The sequence below is a fragment of the Equus quagga genome, chromosome 11, assembly GCF_021613505.1.
Source record: "Equus quagga isolate Etosha38 chromosome 11, UCLA_HA_Equagga_1.0, whole genome shotgun sequence".
In the NCBI taxonomy this organism is placed as follows: domain Eukaryota; kingdom Metazoa; phylum Chordata; class Mammalia; order Perissodactyla; family Equidae; genus Equus; species Equus quagga.
In genome coordinates this window covers 24,417,036-24,442,481 of record NC_060277.1, presented here as the reverse complement: position 1 = coordinate 24,442,481, position 25,446 = coordinate 24,417,036, and the positions used below count along the sequence as shown (strand labels likewise).

Sequence of the window (25,446 nt, the reverse complement as noted above, 5' to 3'; positions counted from 1 at the left end):
CCCAAGTCCTGGTAAGTGCTCAATACCATATTTATTATTCTATTACTATCATCATATTTATTATCTAATTATTAATTCTAGTTTTTATCAATACATACACATCCATATTTTATACCATTCAAATCATATCTATTATATAAGCCATTTTATAACCTATTTGAAATGTTTTAAATATGATTTTAATGGTCAAGTAATATATTAATATCCTTAAACATATGATTATTTAATCATTATTCTATAGTTGGACAGAAATGTTTCAAATTGTTCACAATTGTAAATAACGTTTCACCGAATAGCTTTGTAGATAAATCTTTATATTGCTAATATTTTCCCTTAGAATAGTTCTTAAAAGTAAAATTACTGGACCAAAGATTATACATTTCACGGTGGCTTAATACACATCATCTTTTCCAAAAGACGCTGTCATTCTCTCTCTAGCGGAGGGCTTTGTTAGCATCCTTGTGTGTTCAGTCAGTACACAACTTCTTATTAAGCACCTACTGTAAGCTGAGCACTGTTACAGGCTCAGGAGATACAGTCCCTGCTGCATAGAGCTTACATTCAGTGGGTAGACAGATTATAAACAAGTCAGCAAATAACATAATTTGAGAAAGTGATAAGAGCTGTGAGGAAAATGAAGCAGCGTATAGCATTAGATCCGTGCTGTCCAGCATGCTAGCTACCAGCCACACGTAACTATTGAGCACTTGAAATGTGACAAGTGGGGATTGGAAGGTACTGTAAGTGTGAAATACCCACCAGATTTCCAAAACTTAGTACGAAAAAGGAATGCATCCTTCTTAGAATTTTTATGTTGATTACATGTTGAAACAATATTTTAGATCTATTGGTTTCAATAAAATATATTATTAAAATTACTTTTGCCGGTTTCTTTTTACTTTTTAAAAAAGTGGCTACTAGCACATTTAAAATCACCTATTGGGAGTATATTTCTGGGCTAGGGAGTTGCTTGCTGGATGGTCTCTAGCGATGCAATCCCTGGGGTGAGAGCTGGGTGGCGACAAGGAGCAGGCATGTGAAGAAGATAGAAAAGAATGTGGTGGGCAGGGGGCAGAGGAAACAGTACATGCAAAGGTTAGAGGTGAGGCTGAGTTCAGCCCAGCTGAAGACTAGCTGGCAGGCCACGGTGTCTGGGACTCAGTGAGCAGGCAGGGAGAGAGGGCTGGGGATGATTTCAGAGTGGCTGGGCCCACGGCTTTGTAAACCATGTGAGGGGGTTTGGGTTTTCATCTACAGTTAATAAAAAGTCACTGGGGTCATATTTTTTTTAAAAATGGCTCTTCTGTAAAAGATGGAGTGGGATGGAGTGGGAGTCAAGGAAAGTGGAAGCCAAGAGAACATTAACAAAGTTAGGACAGCAGTTCAGGAAGATTGTTTACACTTGTGTGTATATAAGGATGAACAATTTCACATGGTTATTGGCCATCAACCCAAGTAGGTGGCAGGCTTGCTTGTCTGACTTCTGAACATGGCTGTGCCACTAGGCAGAGATCACAGCCAATTGGGTCCCTGGGGCTGAATCTAGTCTGAAGATATAATGTGATTATTTCCCACAGCACTTGCCTACACTGTGTTTTAAAAATTTTGGATTGGTGGGCCGGCCCCGCGGCCGAGTGGTTAAGTTCGCGTGCTCCGCTGTAGGCGGCCCAGTGTTTCGTCAGTTCGAATCCTGGGCGTGGACATGGCACCGCTCATCGAGCCACGCTGAGGCAGCATCTCATACGCCACAACTAAGAATATACAACTAGGTACTGGGGGGCTTTGGGGAGAAAAAGGAAAAAAATAAATAAATAAGTAAATAAATTTGGATTGGTTACCAACTACTCTCATTTTAAAATGCTGATTTTGGCTTCTCTGGAGAAACCAGACTACTTGGTAAAAATAGGTTAACATTCCCACATGGCAATAGTCATCTGGGCTGGAGCCAAGAGGCAGCCATCCTCTGAAGAAGGGTATGCACACACACTCTAGCTGTCCAGTGGAACCTTCTGGGGAAATGTTCTGTACCTGTGCTGTTCAGCTCGGAAGACACAGCCATATTTGGTCACTGAGCACTTGAAATGTGGCTAGTGCTATGAGGAACTGAATTTTAAATTTTATATCATTTTAATAAATTTAAATTTAAATAGCCACATGGGGCTAGCAGCTACCATATTGGACAGTGTAGTCCTGGCCTACTCTAGTCCTCACTCTTTCCAAGTATACCTGGCCAACATCACAGATTGTCCTGTAACTGAGTGAGTTGTGACTATCTCACCAACTTTGATTAAGATGGTGTGCTTTATTCATGCTAACAGGACACACGTTTATTCCTATTTGCTATGAGGTTTTCCTTTTTTTAACAAAAATCTGGAATAGATGCTGGCTATTATCTAACAGGTATTTGCACAGAGAAGATTATTTTATGTCTTTAAAAGGGTTTTTAAAGACAAGTTTTTTAATTGAAATATAATTGACACATAACATTATACTAGTTTCAGGTGTACAACACAATGATTCAATATTCGTAAATATGCACAATAATCACAATGTCTAGTTAACATCCATCATCAAACATAGTTACAAAACTTTTTTTCTTGTGCTGAGAACTTTTAAGATCTGCTCTTAAATGAAAGAAGAAATGTGAAAGATTCATTTAACCCATTTAACTAGCAGATGACAAAGCTGAAGTACACACAACCACTGAAATAAGATTGCAAAGTTAGATGCAAGGCTGCTCAATATCCTACAGGGCAATAAAACTGTAATCTTTGGGGCTTGTCTTTTCTCCTGTACAAATCATTTGCAACGTATCCATCTGTAAATTAACATCTAACTTCACAGAATCTAGGCCATAACAGAAATAGTATTTATTTATGATAAATTTATAATGAATTATAAATTGTAGAAATTATTAAAAATTATATAAAGTTATATATAAATTCATTTCTAACAGAAATCACAGGTCTATTTCAGTAGAGCAGGGATTGGCAAACTATGGCGCGCCCTGTTCCAGTGGGCCAAATTCAGGCCATCACCTGTTAATGGATTTGTTAATATCAAATTTTCTTCATTAAGTCATGGTAGAAGACTTCTTCCAATGCCCTATGGCATTGTGCTTACTTTGCATTGACTTTGGGATGGTTCTAACAACGTGTATATATGAGATTGGGCTATAGATTTCTTTTCATATGCTCTCTCTGTCAGAGTTTGGAATCGGGGTTAACTTTGTAAATTTGATTATGCCTGGGATACCTGGTACCCAATATTACACTGTCTTTTATTGCTCTAACTCCTCATTCTAGTTTGCATAGTGCTTGGCATGTAGTAGGTGACCAATAACTCTCTGTCAGGACGTGGAGGGACTTCCATACTGACAAGAAGGATAAACTAGATGACCTCTAGATTATGACCTAACAGTTCTCAAAAACATTAAATATTTTTGCTGTTTCCTCCAGACTAAATAAAAATTTAAAGAAAATGTAATTTTCTCTAGTATCTACTATTTTCTATGCTATCATTTAATTTAACCACAGCAAATTCAAGAGGTGTCATAGATGGTATCGGGATCTTACCTCTTCTTCTTCTTGCTCTTCTTCCTCTTCCCCCTCCTCTTCTCCTTTTCCTTCTTTCTGGGCTTCTTTTCTCTTTTTCCTACGACTCTCAATGACTTCAGGATCCCACTGTTCTCTTGAGTATAGGTACCCTGTACTACTGTGTTGCCTTTGCCCAGAAACTCTTTGGCATAAATCATAGTCGGGGCACTAAGAAACAACAATCATAATCACTTAAAACATTTCGGATATGCTTTACTTCTCAGTCATATATGAGGTATTACATAAACCAAAAACGTCCCTACATCCCAGAGAGAATTCAATATTGTAAGTGGCATTTTGTATCAGGTTTCACCACATGCCAACAGAGGTATAAGAGACGTCTTTTATGCTATGCTTTTCTTTATGTGAAATTAGTATGTGTGAGAACGTATCAGAAGTTTTAAGACACAAAAGAGGGCTCAAAGAATGTAGAAAGAGTTAGAGAAATTGAATAAAAAATCAGTTTAGTCTGCAGAGGTACACAGGAAGATTCTGGCAGATTAGTCTGAGAAGGCTGAGAATGGAGGAGTAGTAACATATTTCCGACAAAAAAATACACTGCATATTTATAATATTCACTATCATTACAACTTTATGGGTGAAATAGTTCATAAAATGGCAGTCATGAGTGGGACATGAGTGGGGTCATCTCTTCTAGTCTAAACTTTTCATTTTGTAAATCAGAAAACTGAGTCTGGATAGTAAAAAAAGCCAAAAGCAAGTCAACGAGTGATTTTCTTGTTTCAAAGTACTTTTACATGTATATTATTTCACTCAATTCTTAAACTAACAAGAGAAGCAGTCCAATATTATGATTAAAGCCATTTTGCAGATCAGAGAAGGTTAAGAATCTTGTCTCAGATCACAACATCATGAGGGGGAACTCCGACTTGGAACCAGACCTTCTGATCCAGAGCCCACGCTCTGTGGCACTTTATTAATGATAACTAGGGTTTGGGGCTGTAAATCCTGTTCTGAATATTTTTCAGGATCAAAAACTCTGGATGCTATTCTATGGTAGTGGTTCTCAAACATTAGTGTGTTACTGCATGCAGAGAACTGTAAATAGAGATTTCTGCTCCCCCGTGTGATTTATTAAGTCTAGAGTGAGGCTGAGACATTTCAACAAGCAATTCAGTGATTCTGATGCTGACGGTTCATGTGCCACACTTTGAGAAAGTAAGGGAGCAAGAAACTTTAGAACCTTTCTTGCTCATTTTCTGATTTCTTCAAGCCACCTCTATGTGGAGATGGGATGGGTATTTACTGAGGCAAGATTTTCATTTAGGTTTCCTAATTTTTTGCAAGAAAGATTTCAGGTATTTTAAAAACATGTGTATTTGACCTTATTCAACAACCCAGAATACCCACATTGTGAGTCCTTGACAAAGACTATCCCCTCCAGCTGTCTCCTGTTTTTACTTGTAGGAAGTGATTAATAAGAGGGTGACATGAAGGACATGCCTCAGAGCAGTGGTCCTCAAACTTCACTGGGCATGAGTCACCTGGAGGGCTTTTCAACACAGGGAGCTGGATACCACCCCCAGTTTCTGACTCTTAGTTCTGGGATGGGGCCTGAGAATTTGCATTTCTAACAAGCTCTGAGCCCTGCTGAGGCAGTTTGGATTGTACTGTGAGAACCACTGTTGTCGTAGGTCACTGGCCCTTGACCATTTTTTAATTTTTCTTAGTACAGACCCCTTTAAAATATGATGAAAGGCATACACTTTTGCTTCAGAAAATGCACATACACATAACATTTTGCATACAATTTCAGGAGGATCATCGATGCTTAAGGATTCATGGATCCCGTGCTAAGAACTTCTGCTCTAGAAATTTCAGCCTCTATCCCCAGATAAGGCCAAACCATCAGAGGAGTGTGTGTTGCACTGAGTTCTGTCTTACGTTAGACCCTTTGATTACACACTGGCTACCCTGTAGAAACTGCTGTGAACACGGACCATCACACTCGTAATATAAATGAGGTTAAGGACTTCATTCTCTACAGTAACAATCTCTTATATTAAGACCCACGTAAGACATTTCTCTCATTTTTAGTGGGAGCTATTTTTGTTTTTTTTCTGAGGAATGGCTTGTCTTTTCTTGGACAATGTGAGTTTTATGTAACTGGTCACATGTCCCCTTCTACTTCGGCTCATCAAACTTAGATCCAAATTTTTGACCCCAATTTTCTAAGCATTTGGGACCTTATGACCTATAGATTTGTGTGCTCTTGGTCTACCAGGGCTTAATTTCCCATCTAAGTTTTCCACGGTTTAGACCTTATATTTGGTTTCAGTTAATTGTTTGAGATCTTTTCTTGTCTCTCTTATACACACGTTCACGTGTGTGACATTTTCAAGTTCGTGCAGGGAGTTTGGCCTCTGACTATGACCATGCTCAGCTCTGTGATGCCATCTGTCTCTCACGGCTGACCCTAACACACCACTGGGCCCCAACACCTGAGCCGAGAACAATCTAATTTATTTTGAGCCGTCAAACCCTTTGCGGAATCAGTCAGGGTATGAATATAAAAGCTTATCATTCTTTTTCATATAAACAAATAGTTCTCTGAATTCTTACCACAATCCCACAAGGCAGCTATTGTCATCTTTGTAAAAGGTAAATTGAGGCTCCTAAATGTGATTTTACCAAACTGTAACAGTTGATAAAGGAGAGAATCGGGAATAGGACCCAACCTTGATTCTTAATCATCTAGTGGTGTTCTTTAACATTCATACGTCCAAATCATTTGTTTGTTCTTTCATTTTATTTAACTGGAAAAATTATTAGGTGTCTCTAGGTACCATATATTATGCTAGTTGATGCTTATATGAGTAAGACATGGTTCCTGCCTTCAAGTAAGGCAGAGTCTAGAAGGAAAATGGACAATGACAAGATACTGAGGTAATATGATAGAGAGAAGAGAGAAATGTGATGAATGGTCATGAGAGAAGTATTTAATGTTCCTGTGGTAAATAAGGTGTGGGGGAGAAGGGGAGAGAGAGAAAGAGAGTTAATGTATGTTGGTGTGGACGGGGTGGTCATCAGGGGAAGTTTGGAAGAGATGATGCCTGAACTGACTGTCAAAGGATGACTATGATTAAACCTGGTGAAGAGGCAAGGAGATGTTTCCCGCGGATGGAGCTGTGGGTGCAAAAGCACAGAGGTATGAGAAGGTACACCTCCGTCCCTTATGATTGATGCAAGAATCATCTGCCTAACTACTTAAAATTTTTTAAAACATTCCTTGAATTTAACTACTACCAAAAAGAACAGTTAACTATACCGGAAAAACAAAGAATATTCTTACCTTAATATTGATTATAACATCAGGTTTCAACTTTAAATTTTTAAGTAATTCTATTTGCTCCAAAGTAGTCATGGCACCCTGTGAAAGTGAGGGTATTTCTGTGATAATATAACCTGTCAAGTAAAATATCCTTTTTAAGTTTTATAGTATTATCAATATATGAGAGCATGGATTTATTATTATTACTTTATAAAATATTATCTACTTATTGATGAATACTGATGCAGGTCTTAAAATCATCTGTCAAAAATTTTAATTAATAGTTAAGGTTATTGCCACATGAAGCATAACTATGAATAACGTTTTTCTGATAATAAATAAAATCATTGGGCTAGGAAGAGATATCTTTAAAAATGCCAAATCAATTTACTTTAGGCACATGAGGTGCCTAGGAAAGGAAATTCTATGCTAATAATTCTTTTAACTCATTTTAGGAAAGCTCGTATGATGAATGGTAAAGGTACACTACAGGGGTTGCATGGCATATTTTTTTTCTTAAATTAACATTTTATAATACAACAGAATATATATGTATATAATGTTTATGTAAGTTATAGCGAGTAATAAAACACCCATGTACTCCCCATGTAGTTTAAGAAACAGAACATTATCAATACAATTTTGGCTGAGCGAATTTATTGACTTGCGTCTCTACCCAGAAACCTAAATCTTCTCTTTGAAATTCACTCTGTCTACCAACATCACATTAATTTCCTTAATATATTTCTCTAATTATGTCACTCTCTTTCTTGAGAAATTTTTCTCTTATTAATAGACAAAAGTCTCAACTCCTTCAGTGGGAATTAAAGGCCTTCAACCAATTTTTCTACTATTTTAATAGAACTTTTCTTCTTGGAAGGACAACTGATAGACAAATTATTATTATTATTATAAATTATTATTCAGCTTTGAATATTTGGCAGACGTTTTACAAAAAGTGAATAGAGTGACCCTGTCATTTCAAGGTAAACGACTGACAGCACACATTGCCACTTATAAAATTTAAGTGAAAATTCAAATTTTGGAAAACTTGTATCTACTGCCATAAGCTTAACAGCCTCCCAGTTCTTAAAACTCTTCCTGATGAGATTGACTGTGATATTAACAAATGTGATTTTTTTGGTATTGTATACGAACTGTGTCAAAATTTGGAAGAGCTGCATAACTCAGTGCACCAATATGTTTCAAATGACCAATGCGTGGTGCCACAAAATCATGAATGGGTCATGACCCATTCCAAGTGCAAAATAGACTGATAAATTTTAACATAACAGAGTTTGTAAAGTTCATTGATATGGTTTACAGATTCCACAACACAACTAACCTTTAACAAACTTCGCCATGTCAAGTTTTGGTGTAGGATCGAGAATATCCACAATTATTCTAAAGGATATCAAAATACTCCTTTCTCCAGCTACATATCTGTGTGAAGCTGGATTGTCTTCCTGTACTTCAATAAAAACAATATATTGTAATAGACTGAGCAGAAGCCTATGTGAGAATCCAGCTAGGTCCTTCTCTTAAGCCAGAGATTAAAGAGATTTGCAAAAATATAATCCAATACCACTCTTCTCACTACATTTTTTGTTTTGAAGAATGCATTTATTTTTCATAAAATATGCTACTTATGTTAGCATGTAACAGTTTTATTATTATTTTTAAACAAATATTTTAAACATTTCTCAGTTTTAATTTCCAATATGATAAGTACTGATAGATATAACTCATCTAAGCAAAAGCTCTTTTGGGGGCCTTAACAATTCTTATAAATGTAAAGGAATCTTGAGACCAAAAAGTTTGAGAACTGCTATCCTCTACAATGCCTAGAAGAGTACAATAAAAAAAGGTACTGAGCATCTGCTGATAGATGAATGAATGAATGAATGTATCAAATAAGCCAACCTCAAAATCCTCACTAATGAACACGCTGATCACAATCTTTTATTTTAAAAAAGCAGACCAACAACTGTCACGGTAATCCAAAAATCTCACTAAGTGCTTAGTTCTTTGCCAACTTCCCCTAAGCTTGTTCAAACATTTCACTTTCACTAACTATGTGTTGGACACCATCCAGAGAAGCAATCCTAAGTAGTTTAACTTCAAAAGGCATAAACGGAGACCTGTTATCTTGGGTTTGGATATATGAGCTATATAATCATGATTCTCTCCTGTCTTGCTATAATCCTGAGTTTCCAACTTGGCTTACTTATTTCCTCTTGCTGTTGTCTTTGAAACCCTTTGAAATAGTGGTGGTATCCTAAGGCATGCATCCTATTTGAGGCCTTTAAATGAGCCCAACATACCCTACAAAAATATAGCCAATGCATGCACTGGCACTGTCTAAGGGACTGGGCCAGATTTTTCTCTGCTTGCCTCCTCCTGCTGCTCTCGCTTTTTGCTTTCCTGGCTCTGCACTTCCTTGGTTTGGCTTGGCTCCTATTGTTAATCTAGCCTCCATTTGTTAACAACCTTATCTGAATTTGTCAAGACTTTGACCAGTGCCTCCTCTGGGATGTGATGGCTGGCATTAACCCCATGGTCTGACGCATTGCCAGGGTGAGTACTGTGGTGAAAGGGACTGCAAGGTCTAGCCTCAGACTGAATTCAACCCTGGCCCAGCTCATCCCTCCTGATGGGACATTTCCAGAGACCGGTCAGTCTCCAGAGCTCATGCCCTCTCCTAAGTAACAAGGGAGTATGCAATACGTCTCTCCCCTTCCCTCCGCTGGCAACGCTGCCCAACATCTGTGAATCACAAGTGGATGACAGAAAGATGCTTGGCACTGTTTGCTGTGCTCTCTAGCACCCTGTGCATCTCTACAGCCACTGACCCACTGCCTGGAGAGCTTATTAGGCATTCCAAGTATGACTGTTTACAGGCATGTGAAACCTCAAGGACACATGTATATCTTAATGAGGTTCATACTCAGTCTCTTTCCTGGTAGACGCAGCAGAGGAGTGGGTTTCTATGGGGTCTGGCTCTGTCCTGATAGGCCATTATTTGGGCCTGAATGTTCTGAGCAATGGATTTTGGGGCTCTACCCATTGCAAGGTGGCCAGTATCGTCATATCCAGACCCTAGGAATGTATGCATGGAAGAGATGTGAGAGAGACAGTTATGTCACTTAAGTGTGTCTCACTAGTGAAGATTTAGAGTGGAATAACTTAGTTTTCTAGACCCAATTCTGGTAAAATCTCAGGGGGATACTTCTTTATAGACAGACCAGAGCCCCTGAGCCCACCGTCAACCTCTCTAATCCTAGCGACATGTGTGAGGATGGAAGCATGGATGAGGACTCCCCCTCACGTCCCACATCTCCTTGACACCATTACCAAGTCCTCGCCCTCCATGCTGAAGATGCAGGAATGGCAGATCCCACACCACTCCTTGCTGCGAGGCCCTGCATGTACTATCACAGGCAGGGTAGGCACTCTGCAGGCTAGTGCCCAGCCTGCATCATCCCCACCAAGGGAAAACTGAAAGACTGTCCACATGACTGCCCAGGGGAAAGCAACTGGCCCATACCATCACTTTGCCTCCACTTCCTGGCACAATGAGAAGAAGAAGGTATTCTCTATTTCCACAAAAGTGAACATGACATGCTACTGCTTTCTGAGAGATTCAGAGACATTGAGCAGCTTAGTGCCCATCCAGCCCTGATATCTATCTGACCTCAGGCCAGCCTAACATGGGTGGACACAGCGGTGACCAACGACTTGCAAGATCATCCACTACTTAGTGGGGAAAATGAGTTTTTCTGGAATCTAGAAGCGAGAACCAGAGAGAGGCTTCTCAGGATGCGAGGCATTGACTCTACCTTTCTCTCTTGGGTGAGGATATCGTCCATGGAAACTGATTTTGGCTCAAGGCCAACACAGCGCGACAGGTTGTAAATGAAAGGATTATAATTATAGATTGTGTAAGTTTCCCTTCTAAATAGCACTAGAAGCGTAGTATAAAAGGGCTCTGGTACAGAAAAAAATGATGATTGAATTTAGCAATACTCTACTGTGCAGTGTCCCCGGCAGCACACATTTGTCTTTAGGGATTTTGGAGTCATCAATTACCCAGCCTCACCTAGCTCCTGACCCAAGTTAATATCTCTGTTTTGAAAGCCCTTCAGTTCCAATTTTGCTTCTACCATCTCCTAGGCTGCTGGGTAAGATCAAACATCAGAAAGAATCCTTGCTGAGCAGAGACTTTCAAACTGTATTTAGCAGAGTGCTAGGGTCCAAACAAATTCCTTTGGGGATGCTATTAGACAGGTGAGGAGAGTCTGGGCAGAAGGGTCTCTAGGTCCTGCCTCCACTGGAGCCTAGAAATGAGCCCAGTTGTGCATGCCTACAATGTGGCCACGCAATTACATGCTGATTGTGTGGCCCTCAGACTCAAGAAATCGTTTATGCCACTTTTCCTCTGCCAGCTCCCAGGACAAGTACCAGTGTGCAGGAAGTCTAGGGGACAGAGGAATACATTAAATGACACTAGGGGGTGCAACCAGCAAAATCCAGAATGTAGGAAACTCTAAAAGACAAATAACCAGTTTCTTCAACAAAGAAAACACAGGATGAGAGAGAGATGTAGGGGAACTTATAGATTAAAAGGGACTTGAGACATACCAATCGACTGCAATATGGATCCTACTTCCAACAACAACAACAAAAAACTAGAAAAAATATATGAGGCAAATAGTGAAATCTAACCACAGACTGGTTAGTAGTTGATTTATTATTAATTTTTTAGGTATGATAACAGTAATGTGATAGATTTTTAGAGTCCTTATCTTTTTGAGATACGTACTAAAACATTTACAGATGAATTGATATGATATGGATTAGCTTCAAAATACAGTAGATTGGAGGAGGCGTGTAGCTAGAGGTACATATGAAGCCAGATTAGACAAGAGCTGTCATTGTTGAAGCTGGGTGATGGACACATGGGGGAATTTTATCTCACTCTCTTTACTTTTGTTTGAAATTTTCCATAATAAGTTAGAAAGGTCATGATCACTGAGAATGGCATAGCTCAGTAGGTTTATTTTGTTCATTTTCTCCTTTCTCTTTTTGCCAATATTTATCATTTACCCCATCTTATTGTAGCCATGTCAATCACTCTAAAATTTTCAAGAGGTAAGGTAGGGTAAAGTATAAACAAAAACATATTTGCCTGCCTACCTCTATACATGCTTCAGTTTCAATCACTATGCTTTTTGGGGTCATTTTTTGACCTAAATTGTAATTCTGTGATTGCCCTTTTTCCTTCTTCACTCATTTAACCTCTCACATTCTGAGTGTTTTTCCTAAGTTCATCCTCTTTATCACGGATCGATAGATAGATGGATAGATAGATAGGTAGACAGACAGTGTGTGTGCCCAAGTGTGTTACATAATCTACAGAGATGATAGACAGATATGCATCCATATATAGATGAATAGATATACTTCATTCTATATAGCATCTATAGAGAGAGATCTTTCTACCTATTGAGGTAGACGTTATAGATATAGTTTGCAGTGACAAGTCTGCTTTGGCTTCTTCCATTAGTGATTTGCTTTGGCAATCATGGTTTTTACTTTACTGCATTCTATTTTTATCCCTGTATTCTTGATAATCACAATGTCCTCTCAACTTACTGAGAACATAAAGAAGCTTTCTAAATTTTTCTTTTTTCGTTCAATAAAGCTATTTGAGGTGGATGATTTTCTTCCAAGCGCATCTTTATTCTTCTTCCCTTCATTTGCCAAGGTCAGAGAGTTTGCTCTTTTCTTTTTAGTTATCTTGAGCTTAAGGAGTCTTTGTTTTGAGAAATTAGGTCCAAAGCTCCTGCTCAGCGTCTGTTTGAGGGCAGGGAGACATCTTGGGTTCAGAGTCAGAGGGTAGACTGGATGAACAGACTGAAGCCTGCCAATATCTGGAGCCAGAGGGGAGGCTGGTGTCATTCTGGTTCCCATTCCTGCCTTATAAGCGTGAATTAAGGCAGAGAAACCCAACCCTTGACAGGAATTAGTAATAAAACTCAGGGTGAATGGGAAAGCAGTCAGAAGAGGCTGTCAGCACCGTGAGAAGGACCACAGCAGACTGTTGATGCTGTAGCTGGACAACGTGATGCTAAAAGAAGATCGGACCATAAAAACTTTAAAAAAAGTTTTTTAAAAGTAGAATCTGAAGAATAAAACAAGCAAACAAGAAAATGAAACTATCTGGGCTGCTCAACTGAATTGAAACTCTGAGATTCCTGTGCCAGGGCAAAAGAAAGAGCAAGTGCAGAAATTATTTGTGCCTCAGATAAAGCATGAATTTTAAGGCTGCTTTGATAACCACCGATGTGTAAAAACAGGCATACCAAAGTGAGCGACTTCTGGGGAGTTGAGCCTCTCCAACATAAGCTTTGTGACAAGTTCATCTGGAATGCTCTGCCCGCTGACCAGCATGGACTGCAGCTAAGAACAAGCACAGAGAGTGTACATTACCGTATAATGTATCTGTGACACAGAGCCTTCTAAAAAAATCAGAATAACTTTGAAACTTAGATTGGTTTACCATAACTCCTGATTGGGTTTCACTGGCAATCTGTTCTTCTAAAACTGGTAAGGCTAAAAGATGAATTCGCAATATTAGCACAAACTGGTATTGGAATTGTCACACTACGAAACACTTTCATGTGTTTTGTAACTGGTAACAAAGATTAACATTTGTATATCACTTTAGAGTTTACAAAACCCATTTATACACCTTATGTCATTTAAGCTTAACCAGGTTATGAGGCAGCAGAATTCTTGTATTCCACAGAGAATTTGTCTCTGTCACTTGCTATCTAAAAGATCTTGAGGAAGCTAACTTCCTAAACACCTCTGCCTTGCATGCTTATGCCCTGTGTAGGATGCAAGAGAACGTGAGGACGACATGAATTTGTGCATAAAATAGTGATTTGGAAATTGCAGTATTGCACAAAAGTATACACTAGTATTACAACCATGCGCTGGATAAAGACGTCTCGGTCAATGACACACAGCATATACCATGGTGGTCCCATAAGATTAGCACCATATAGCCTAGGTGTGTAGTAGGCTGTACCATCTAGGATTGTGTAAGTACATGCTATGATGTTTGCACAATGACAAAATTGCCTAATGACACATTTCTCAGAATGTATCCCTGTCATTAAGCGACACATGACTGTATTAGTCCAGATACTTTTACAATCATACAGTTATATCCAGAGCCCACCAATTTTGCAAACTGACTCTATAAAACGAAAGTATGCATCAAGAAATGTTAAAACAGGTAAACACTGATTAGAAAAAGGGATCCTGAGGATGAAATTCCAACAATGTGTGTCTTTTTTAAAAGGAAATATTCTATCCCTTGATGGGAGACATCCTGGGATAGAAATGGCAGGCGCATGACCTAGGGGAGGATGCAGCAGCTGAATTATGTCCCCAGGTGCTAACAATCTATGAAAGGTTTGGCATTCTTTAAGATCTCCTACAAGTGAATTTTTTTAATCAAAGAAAGAGGAAAGTTTTAAAGTTTCTTTTATGTGTGTGTATTACATGTTACTGAATTGTTCTCTCCCCAAATTGTACCAGACCACAACTTCACAAACAGCATGTGGAATGCTCATTTCATAACATCCTTGCCAACAGTAATTGTAGAAACTTTAAATATTCATTGCCAAATTGATAGGATCAATGTTATTTTAGTTAACATTTCTTTGACTAACAATTAGGTTAAGCTCTTTTTCTTACGTTTGTCTATTTTTATTTCTACTTTTATGAATTGCTGATGGATTCTTTTGCTTATTTTTCTATTAGGGAATAAATAGTTTTATTGATTAAAATAATATTTACATATAAAGACAACAATCCTTCTTTCATATATTGCAAATAATGCAAAGCAATTTACAAATAAAAAACAACAAAATTTATCATTCAAGATAATTAAGTCCTGGAAACTGGTCCTAAGAGCAGCTGTGAGAGTTCCTTTTCTTCTCATCTTTCATAGGGAGACACCCAAAACACACATATCCTCAATAGTTCAAAATTATGGAATTAGAGAATTGGAGCAGAAGAGTGGAGTCAAAGGCATTTCATAAACCCTCCTAAATTCTGTGAACAAAACTAGGACTAATAGAAGGGCAAAACATGTTTGATGCTATTATGAAGACAATATTCACTGGCTTGATAGTGATGTGTGATGAAGCAAACACAAGCAAATGTTAATCCTAGAATCTGGGTGGTGAGTAGACGGGTATACAGGTGTTCATTGTACAATTTTTTACATTGTTATGCATATTTGAAAGTTTCTATAACAAAGTATTAGGGAAAAAAGATAAAATTTACCTTCCACGCGAACACATTTCCATGCCTGTGCTATCTGATGGGCTAATGTTGTCTTCCCAACCCCCTTAAAAAAAGAAAGATGTTGTTTAAAACCCAATAGAACAGCTATTTTGCCAGTGAAACAGATATTCTCATTTTTAAAGATTCTATTGAGGTTACTATTACATAAATGTTACCAAGTAAATTTTTTTTTGAGGAAGATTAGCCCTGAGCTAACTGCTGCCAATCCTCCTCCTTTTGCTGAGGAAGACTGGCCCTGAGCTAACATGCATGCCCATCTTCCTCTACTTTATATGTGGGACACCTGTCACAGCATGGCTTGACAAGCGGTGGGTAGATCTACACCCAGGATCTGAATCAGGGAACCCTGGGCCACCAAAGCAGAATGTGCACACTTAACTGCTATGCCACCAGGCTAGCCCCTAGATTTTAAGTCATACAATGAAAGTCTAACAAACACACAAAAAATAGCACACTATGTGGTTTTCATTCTTGTACGGTAACACAATTATGATTTTAAAAAATTAAAAAATGACATTAAATAATAATTTAGAAGAGATAACTTACCGGTTTCCCAAATACAACAAAGCAAACAGGTTTAGACAACAGAAAGTTTTTTTCAGCTTCATCTTCATTAAATATATCCACAAAAGGATGCTCTTCTGTCTTCTCTTGAAAAGTCATAATACAAAATACTACATAAGAAAGAGTAAGATTGTTAAAGCACCCAATTTAGTTGGAACAGGCAGGCAGGTTAGGGAGAAATAGAATATTCTGTGAATTTACTTATCTCAGAAGCCTTTCCACATTACTAAGCAGATGGATTTTGCCACTGATCACAAATAAGTTAACCTTATTTATTAAAACAATAATAGGTTCTTAGTTGCAGACCAAAAGCAAAATCTAGCTATATGCTATATAAAAGACAGTTAAAACAAAGTGTTCCTGAAAAACTAAATTAAGGAAAAAACACATACATGTATACATACACATATATGTTATGATACATGTATTCTATTAAAGATCAAATTTAATGTTATACATACACACACACATATATGTGTATATGTGTGTAGGGGCTACTAATGTCTCTACAAGAAATCCTAATGGAAATTAGAAAATATGTAGAACTGAAAAATAATAAACATAATCTATAACAAAACTTACAAGGTATAGCTAAAGTACTATTTAGAAGACTTAAATACTTACATTAGAACCAAAGAAAGTCTGCAAAGTAATGAACTAAGCTCACAACTTAAGATGTTAGAAAAAGAAGAACAGGAAAAATAGAGAGATATATTTTAAAAATTAATAAAATAGAAAGCAAGCATTATATAAAGGGGATTAAAAAAGCTAAATAGCTGTATTTGGAAAAGACTTATACATAGAAAACTTAGGCAAGATGGATCAAGAAAAGAAGACAGAAGGTATAATTCATCAATATTAGACAGTTTTTGAGAAGTGTGGTTTCTTACACGTAAAAATTAAGATTTTTCTATGTTTTTCTTCTTTGTTTATTTCTAATTTTCACTATAATCAGAGAATGTTTTCTCCATATTATATCAATGTTTTGAAATTTGTTTAGGATTGCTTTATGGCCTAGTATATGATAATTATCAAAAAAATTCCCTGTATCCTTGAAAAGGATATGAAATTTACATTTGTTTGATGTAGTGTTCTTTAAACATTGTTTACATCAAGTTTGTGAATTGTATTGGTTAAGTGTTCCATAATGTTTACTGATTTATTGTCTACTTGATTAAAAAATATTAGACATAGGAGAAAGGACTACAGAGATAATGCTGCAGATATAATATAGATAATAAAAGGATATCATAAACAGAGTTATCCCAAATAAATTTGAAAACTTAAGCAAAATTGATAAATTCCTAGAAAAATCAGCTTAGTAAGAAGAAAAAGCAAACCTGAGTTGTTCTATTGCCATTAAGGAAACTGAGTGAGTAACTCAAAAGCTTCCAACAAAGAAACCAGGTGGTTTTAGTGAAGAGCTCCCAGTCTTACAATCTTTCAGACACTCTTTCAGAGAAAAGATAAAGTGGAGACTGCTTCCATCAGTTTATGGGTCTCACATAACCTCCATAGCTAAGTCAGAGAGTAGTGCAAAAAAGCAAAGTTATGTGCCAATTTCATTCATGAACGAGATTTTAAAAATCCCAATCAAAATATTAGCAAATTGAATCCAGCAATATATAAAAAAGATCATAACATCATGACCAAGTTGGGTTTTCCCCAGGAATTCAAGGCTGGTTTAATATGAGAAAATTAATTTATCATATTAAAATAAATTAAAGGAGAAAAACTATATGATCATCTTAATAGATGTAGAAAAAATATGAGACAATTCAATACCCTTTAATGATTAATAAAAGATAAACCTCTTCACAACTAGGAATAGAAGGGAACATCTTTAACCTGATAAAAGGTATGAACAAAAGACAAACATTATATTTAACGATTAAATATTAAACATTTTTTTAAGACAAAAGAAGGAAAACTAATTATTTCCAGTTGATATGAAAACCCAAATTTATCACAGATAAACTTTAAGAATTAATGAGATAATCCAATTTGCTGAATTCAAAATCATTATACAAAATTCAGTTGCATTTCTATACACCAAAAATAGCTAGAAAACGTAACCAAAGATAAATATTGCTTACCTTAGCAGCAAAAATATAAAGTAACCAGGATTAAATATAACAAAAGATATACAAGCCATTTATAGAAAAATTACAAAACCTTATGAAAAGACTTTAATGAGTAGACTTCAAAAATGGAACAAAACTATGTCCCAGGGGTCTGGAACACTGTTCACGGAACAATGAAAAACGGATTGAGGGGGCTATATGCTTCTAGGTAAATGGGCTATGATCATAGTTCTCTGTGGAAGTTAGGAAAATTCAAATAGGCTTAATATACCAATACTATTTTAGATGTCATTATGAAACAAGACATATAATAAGAAATAATACTAGTATATTAAAAAGACTTGAGATGAAAACTTCATGAACCAAAGGGCTAAAATTGCAAGTTTCGTCTTTAATGCCAAAAAAAATAAGTAATGCTGCTATAAAATCTAGTGATAAAGAGGCAAATGCATCTAAACCTTTTAGAGAGCTAGTGCATTTATTAAAGAGTCTTTAATAATACACTAAAACCAGGGCCCTACAGCCTAGAATAGGGATATCTCAGTAGATGTCTAAGTATCTCGAACCCCAAGATTTCCCTGAATGCTCTGCATTAACAGAAGTAGCCCTCTCCTCACTTCTGGAAGATAGTAGCCTCTCCTTGCCTCATCTCAGGCAGATGCCTCAGAAGACAATGCTTGCCCTCCACAAGATCTGTCTTTGCCTTCCTTCATAGCTTCTAGAGCAATAACTGGGGTCAAGTGTGAGCCCCACTCAACTGGGGAGGCGCTGGTACAGGAAGAAAGCTAAGAGAAAGCGCTGCAGGGACTAGCTATGATGTACCAGGGCCTAGCTATGATGTACCAAAAGGAACTAGGAGAACATGCCTGGGAAAAGATCTTGAGGATGCTGGGTGGGGGAATGTAGACTGGGAAGAGTTGTGGGCTCTCTCCCATGACTCATGGTTTAACATGACATCTGGAGTGGGTCCTATTTCACTGCTGGTAAGGTTCCTTAAGCTTGGAAAAACACAACAGGGGCGGCCCTGTGGCCGAGTGGTTAAGTACCCACGCTCCACTTTGGCAGCCTGGGGTTTCACTGGTTCGGATCCTGGGCACAGACTTTGCACCACTCATCAAGCCATGCTGAGGCAGCATCCCATATAGCACAACCAGAGGCACTCACAACTAGAATATACAACTAAGTACTGGGGGGCTTTGGGGAGAAGAAAAAGGAAAAAAGGAAAAAAAAAGATTGGCAACAGATGTTAGCTCAGGTGCCAATGTTTAACAAAGAACAAAAACACAACAGACTGTGTAGTAAACAAGGCGGAAATGCTGGAACTACCTTGGCAGAGCACAGAGGAAGATGTCAAAGGCTCACAGAGGTGACATGTTAAATGGATTTATTATATGAGGCCAGAGAACTCCTCAGCCAGCTCTGCTTTGTGGGATGGCCAGAGGACACTCCTTTCATTAAGGCACTACAGAATGAACTAGTAAGGGGGCACTGGCATCATTAAGAAGCTCAGGGGTGGCTGTCCCTTTTAGGCCAGCCCTGAAAGTCGGAGAGAGGCTGATATGATACTGGGTTCCCAGGTGTCTGTGGGGGTGACAGGGTCTGGAAGACAGAGGCCAGGTGGCAGCACTTAACCATCAGCATCAAGTAGGTATAATTACCATAATGGGCAGCAAGCCCAGAATGGCAACAGGCAAGACCGAGAGAGATCTGTGGCGATGGCTAATAAACAATGGGATTCCTAGGGGTGAGACAGACGAGCAGTCCATGAAAATGTTGATTAACTTACATTTCTAAAAAACGAGAAAGGGCCAGTTAGAGAAGGATAATCTCTGGATGACTCCACTCATATGAGGAATTTACAAATGTGGAAAAAGAGAAGAGATTAGTGGCTACCAGGGGAAAGGTGGGGTTGGGGGTGGGCACAAAGGGTGAAGTGGTGCACCTAGAACACGAATGACAAACATTAATGTACAACTGAAATTTCACAAGATTGTAACCTATCATTAACTCAATAAAAAACAAAAACAAACAAAAAAACAAGAAAGGGCAAGTGAACCAAAGGCTGATGTCAGCAGCCACAGTGGAAAATCAGGATTCCTTGCCCAGTTCTTAGCTCCAGAGCCTACTTATTGAAGGGGAAGCAAAGAGCCCTTGAGGATGGACCCTATAACACCATAACAAGTTTTTATGATAGGGATTCCCCAATCCTTCTCCAAGAGAACCTACAACCATTAACTGGAGAAATATACACTGTGGAAATGGGAATATCTTCTTCTTTCAAGGGTTATGGGATATGGGGTCTGAGCTGCCTGTGACACCAACAGATCCAGAACGCCCTCATGGCCTCCTGTTACAGCGAGGGTAAGTGGAGAACCAATAATAAAAGGAGTCTTGGCTCAAGTCTGCCTTACAGTGCATCCAAAGAGCCTGTGGGATCACCTCGTGGTTATTTCCCTGGTCCCTGAGAGCATAACGGGGGTTGAAGCTGGGAAAACCTTCACAGCAGCTCCCTTCCTGTGGAGTGAGAGCCATTGTGGTAGAAAAGGCCAAATAGGAGCTCATAAAACTACAGACCTGCTCCTTGGCCCCTGGTGAAGATAAATAATAGTAAATCATTCTGAATGAAATGGAAGAGTGCTACCCAAAACTACCTAAAAGATGCACAGTCCTGGTTAATTCTCCAGTCTGGGTGTTTGCAAAAACCAGATAGATCATGACAGGTGATAGTGCACAACTGTAAACTTAACCAAGTGTAGCCCCAAGTGCAACTGCTGTGCAGAGGACATCTTTACTGCATCGACAAAGCTTCGTGCACTTGGTGTGTAGCTACTCATCTGGCAAATGCATTTTTTTCAATCCCCACCAGGAAAGAGGCTCAGAAGCAGTTTGTATTTTCTTAGAAAAGTCAGCAATGGACATTCAGTCTCACCCCAGGACTCTCCCGCTCTTTGTAACGAATGTGGTACTACAAAGAGGTCTTGTTGTTCCATGATACTGACAATATTGGACCTGGTGAACAGGAAGTGGAAACTGTTCTGGATGCCCTCATACGACACATGAACACAGTAAGTGAGAGATAAACCTATAAAGATTCAAGGGCCTGTCACTTTGGGGAAGTTTTAAAGGGTCGGTGGTCTGGGACATTCTGAGACTTTCTCTCCAAGGTAAAGGACAAGTTATTGTGCCTCATATCTTCCACTCTAAAAAAGAGGTGCAGTATTCTGTAACTCTCTTTGGTTTTTGGAGACAGCACGTAGCACACTTGGGAATACTGTTCTAATCCATTTAATAGTGACTTGAAAAGCTCTCACTTTTGAATGAGGCCCACAGCAAAATAGAGCTCTGAAGCAGTTTCGGGCTATGGTACCAGAGGCCTGGCTTCTTGGGCCACATGCCTGGCCAGATCCCATAACGCTAGAGGCAGCTGTGGTAAGTAAGGACATTGTTTTGAGTCTTAGGAAAGCCACAAGAGGAACCTCTCAGTGTAGATCATTGCTACCTGCAGCTGAGAACAATTCGCCATTCAAAAAGCAGCTCCTGGCATGCTCCTGGGCTCTGGGAGAGAATGAATGCCTGGCCAGAGGACATCAGGAGACTATGCAACTGCAAATGCCCATCATGAGCTGAGTATGTCAGACAGATCAGGTCGTAAACTTGGGCAGACACAGCGATAATCCACTGAATGAGAAAAATGGAACACTGGGATCAGGCCCAGGCAGGTCTGGAGGGTACAAATAAGTTTTACAAACAAGCAGTCCAGGCCCCCGTGTCACCTGTCTCTTGCTCACCAATGTCTCTCCTTCAGCTCACACTTCATACAGCATTCCCTAGACACAGGTGATAGAAAATGAAAAAAAAATCATGAATGAATCATGATATATTGGTACAAATCATAAGTGGAATAATTCCAAACTTTAGTTCCACTCAGGAGTAGCCCCAAAAGGTGGGAACTAGGGGTAACCCTCCTGATGAGTGGAGCTTTAAGCAGTATTTCTAGGTCCTCAATTTGGAAGACAATGCTGAATGGCTTGGTCAAGGGCCTGGAAGGAGAAAGACTGGAAGATAAGAGAAAAAGAGTTCTGGGGAAGAAGCATGTGAACGGACCTATGAGAGTGGTGTAGCGAACACACTCTATGGTGACCCCTAATGAGTCACGCCCTTCTGTGATTCCCCTCCTTTGAGTGCAGGTGGAATCTGTGACTTGCTTCTAAATATAGCAAAGGTAATAGAAATGTCACTCCCATGATAACGTTATGTTATATAAGACTCCATCTTAGCAGACTGGAGAGACGTCCTCGTTGGCTTTGAAGAAGTAAGTTGCCATGTTGTAAAAGGACCACACGGCAAAGAACAGTGGGTGGCCTCCAGGAACTGAGAGCAGCCCCTGACCAACAGCCAGTAAGAAAACTGGGACCCCAGTCCTACAACCACAAAGAGATGACATCTGCCAATGATCTGAATGAGCTTGGAAGTGGATTCTGCCCCAGTTGAGCCTCCAGATGAAAATGCAGCCCAGCCAACACTGTGATTGCAGTCTTGTGAGACCCTGAGCAGAGGACCCAGTTCAGCTATGCCAGGACTCCTGGACATGGAGACTGTGAGATAATAAGTGTGTGTTGTTTTAAGTTGCTAAATTTGTGGTAATTTGTTATGCAGCATAGAAAAGTAATACAAGTAGACACAAAATACACGGATCTTTGTCTCACAAAGCACCCATTTCAGAAGAGGCCTGATCAGCCAGGTGGACAGGATGATTATGCAGTAGATGCCAGGCAGTCTTTGTCCTCAATCACCTCAGTGCCTGCATAATGGGCTCATAAAAGGAGTAGGCATGGCGGCAGGGATGGAGTGATGGAGGTTACAGATGGACTCAACAACAAGGGTCTCTCTCATCAGGCTGATCTGGCTACTACTACTCCTGAACGTCCTACCCGTCTGCAGCAGAGACTGAGGCTGAGTCCTCAATGTGGTACATCCATTCGGTGACAAATTGATTACACAGGACCCCTTCACCTTGGAGAGGACAGCAGGTGACATGTGTTCCTAGCATGGGTTTGCCTTCCCTACTCACAGTGCCTTGGCCAGCACTACTATCTGAGGGTTTGGAGCGTGTCTCCTTGATCATCATGGGATCCCATAAAATATTGCCTTGGATCAAAGGATCTTCTTTCTTTTATGTTCTTTTTATTTTATTTTTTAAAGTAATTTTATTGGGATTATAATGGTTTATAACATTGCGTAATTTCAGGTGTACATTATTGTTTATCAATTCCTGAATATACTTCATCGTGCTCGCCCCAGTAGTCTAATTTTTATCCATCACCATACATATGTACCCCTTTGTCCCTTCGCCCACTCCCCAACCCCCTTACCCTCTGGAAACCACTAATCTGTTCTCTTTATTCAAAGGACCTTGTTTATAGCAAAGGAGATACGATAAGAGGGATCCATTGATCCTGCCACACACCACTTCCTCTAGAAGCTGTTGGTCTGAGAGAATGTTGGAATGGCCTCTTAAAAGTAAAGCTAAAGCACTAGTTTGGGATTGTGTGCGACTGAGACACTGTACTTCAAAATGAGAACTGTGCTTTGAACCAAGGGATGGAAGTAGGAGTGGCCCCTCCCTCCATTACTCTCAGTGATTGACGAGGAATTTGCATTCCCTTTCCTCACAACTTTAGACTATGCTGGACTGGAGGTCTTAGTTTTGACTGAGGGGAGAGATGCTTCTATCAGGGGACCCACTTAGTTAGGTTTCACCAAATCTAAAACTGCTGCTGCCACCTGGTCATGCTTGGCTCCACATGCCCGAAAGGAGTCACTGCATTGACAGGTTGCTGACACATAACTGGAGCAGGGAGATGTATGTCTTGAACTCAGGGATTCTCTGAGACTCCTCTCGATGATTTCATGCCCAGTGAATGGATAATTGTAGCGACCACAACCTGATAAGGACATGGTAACCAGAGGCTTACACCCCTCAGGGATGAAGGCTGGTTACCCTAATGGGAAAACAACTTAGACCAGCAGAAGCGCTGGCCAAGGGTAAGGGAAATCTGTAAGGCTGGTAGAGGAGAGAAGTGATGAATTATCAATTATAGACTAGAATTAGTTGTAGTAGCGGATTCTGTAGCTTTTTCCACTAATCATCTTTTGGTGAGTCCTTTCTTTTAGAAACTGGGACCAGCCGCTACCTTGAAGACTCAGAGACAGGATGGAGTGAACTTAATGTGGGGGAAGAGTGGATATCAGTGGTGCAAGGGTTGAAATGTAGCAGTTGCTATTAGTGCCCATATCCACTTGACACGTACCTTTTCTATGCATGGCCAGCCAGACTTCCAACTGCTAGCATGTGTCACTCTTTGCCTAAGGGCTCTTTCTGGCTGCCACAACCTAGTCTGCCTGAGCACAGGGCAGCCTGGAAGTTCCAGAGAATTAATGTTCTGCGCTACATAGCAGGCCTCAGCCAATAACCAATGGGAGTTGGTGAATAATACCCCAGCTCCCTTGCCCCTTAAAAGGGAATAACTCTGAGACATTATTCCAGTATTATACCCAGGATTCCCCAGTGAATTCAGCACACAGAGAAATCTGCTTGATAATCTCCCCTTTATTAGCTTACTTCCCTTTTCTGCTATTGTTTCCTGGGATTAATTCCTATATAAACTACTTGCCCTCAAACTTTTGTTTCAGTATCTGCTTCTGGGTGAACCAAACTAAGACAAAGTTCAAATGGAAGTGCTGAATTATAGTATAATAATTGAAAACAAAATATTGGAAATCAGAATTCTACAGATATTTGAGTTGTTATCCTAAATAAAAACGTTGTGCAAATATTTAACTCATATTCAGAGGAGTTGGTTTTCATTATGAAACAGGACAGAACTAGATATTTTTCCCAGTTAAAAGATCCAATTCGATGTGAAATGCCAGAACTGCATCTTTCTAGTTCTTACTAAAAGTGGTACCAAACTCTGAAAAAAACCCTAAAATAATATTTATTTTTAAAAATTTGTAATTCCTCTATTTTGAATTTACAATATAATCTCTAATATCACATGTTATGTAACATAATCTCTAATATTATATTATGTATTTATACTATAATTTAATAAAAATGTTTAATTTCCTTACATTTTTAGCAGTTGAGAAACTCTCCAACAGTGGGTTCTGCGGTTTGCAGGGGGCCCACTTCCTGGGAAACCTGGCACTTCTGCCTAGGCTAGATTAGCTGTCACTCCAGTACATTTTATACTCTCATAGTAGGTGCTCAATAAATATTTGTGGAATGAAGACATTAGTCGTTGAAAGGGGAAGTGCTTTCAAAAAGTGAGATTTACAAGATATCACGAAGTTTAGTTTTGCAAGAAGAGGATCTGGTCTGGGGTCCCCGCAGGAGGTGGGGTTCCATCCAATTGATACCAAAATGCATGGGGGCGGTGGACTACGACCCCTACTTACCTGGCAGCAGCGGACCCCAGCGGACTCCACCACCGCGGCCGCAGCCTCCTCCCGGGACTCTCGG

The 25,446-nt window shown here is 39.3% G+C and overlaps 1 protein-coding gene across 5 annotated transcripts in view; it reads right to left on the bottom strand.

Moving 5' to 3' along the window:
• The window catches only part of AK9 (adenylate kinase 9), a 124,123-nt gene extending 98,677 nt beyond the window's left edge, over positions 1-25,446 (bottom strand). For 3 of the 5 annotated variants that reach the window (XM_046674576.1, XM_046674580.1, XM_046674582.1), the window contains exons 1-7: positions 25,383-25,446; positions 15,820-15,947; positions 15,253-15,316; positions 13,451-13,503; positions 13,254-13,350; positions 6,910-7,022; positions 3,576-3,764 (exon numbers count right to left, since the gene is read on the bottom strand). In XM_046674576.1, the coding sequence (XP_046530532.1) occupies positions 3,576-3,764; positions 6,910-7,022; positions 13,254-13,350; positions 13,451-13,503; positions 15,253-15,316; positions 15,820-15,936 (633 nt within the window). In that variant the 5' untranslated portion in view covers positions 15,937-15,947; positions 25,383-25,446. Of the gene's footprint in view, positions 1-3,575; positions 3,765-6,909; positions 7,023-13,253; positions 13,351-13,450; positions 13,504-15,252; positions 15,317-15,819; positions 15,948-21,709; positions 21,749-25,382 lie in introns of those variants that run through there. The other 2 variants (XM_046674577.1, XM_046674578.1) reach the window with 2 other exon arrangements.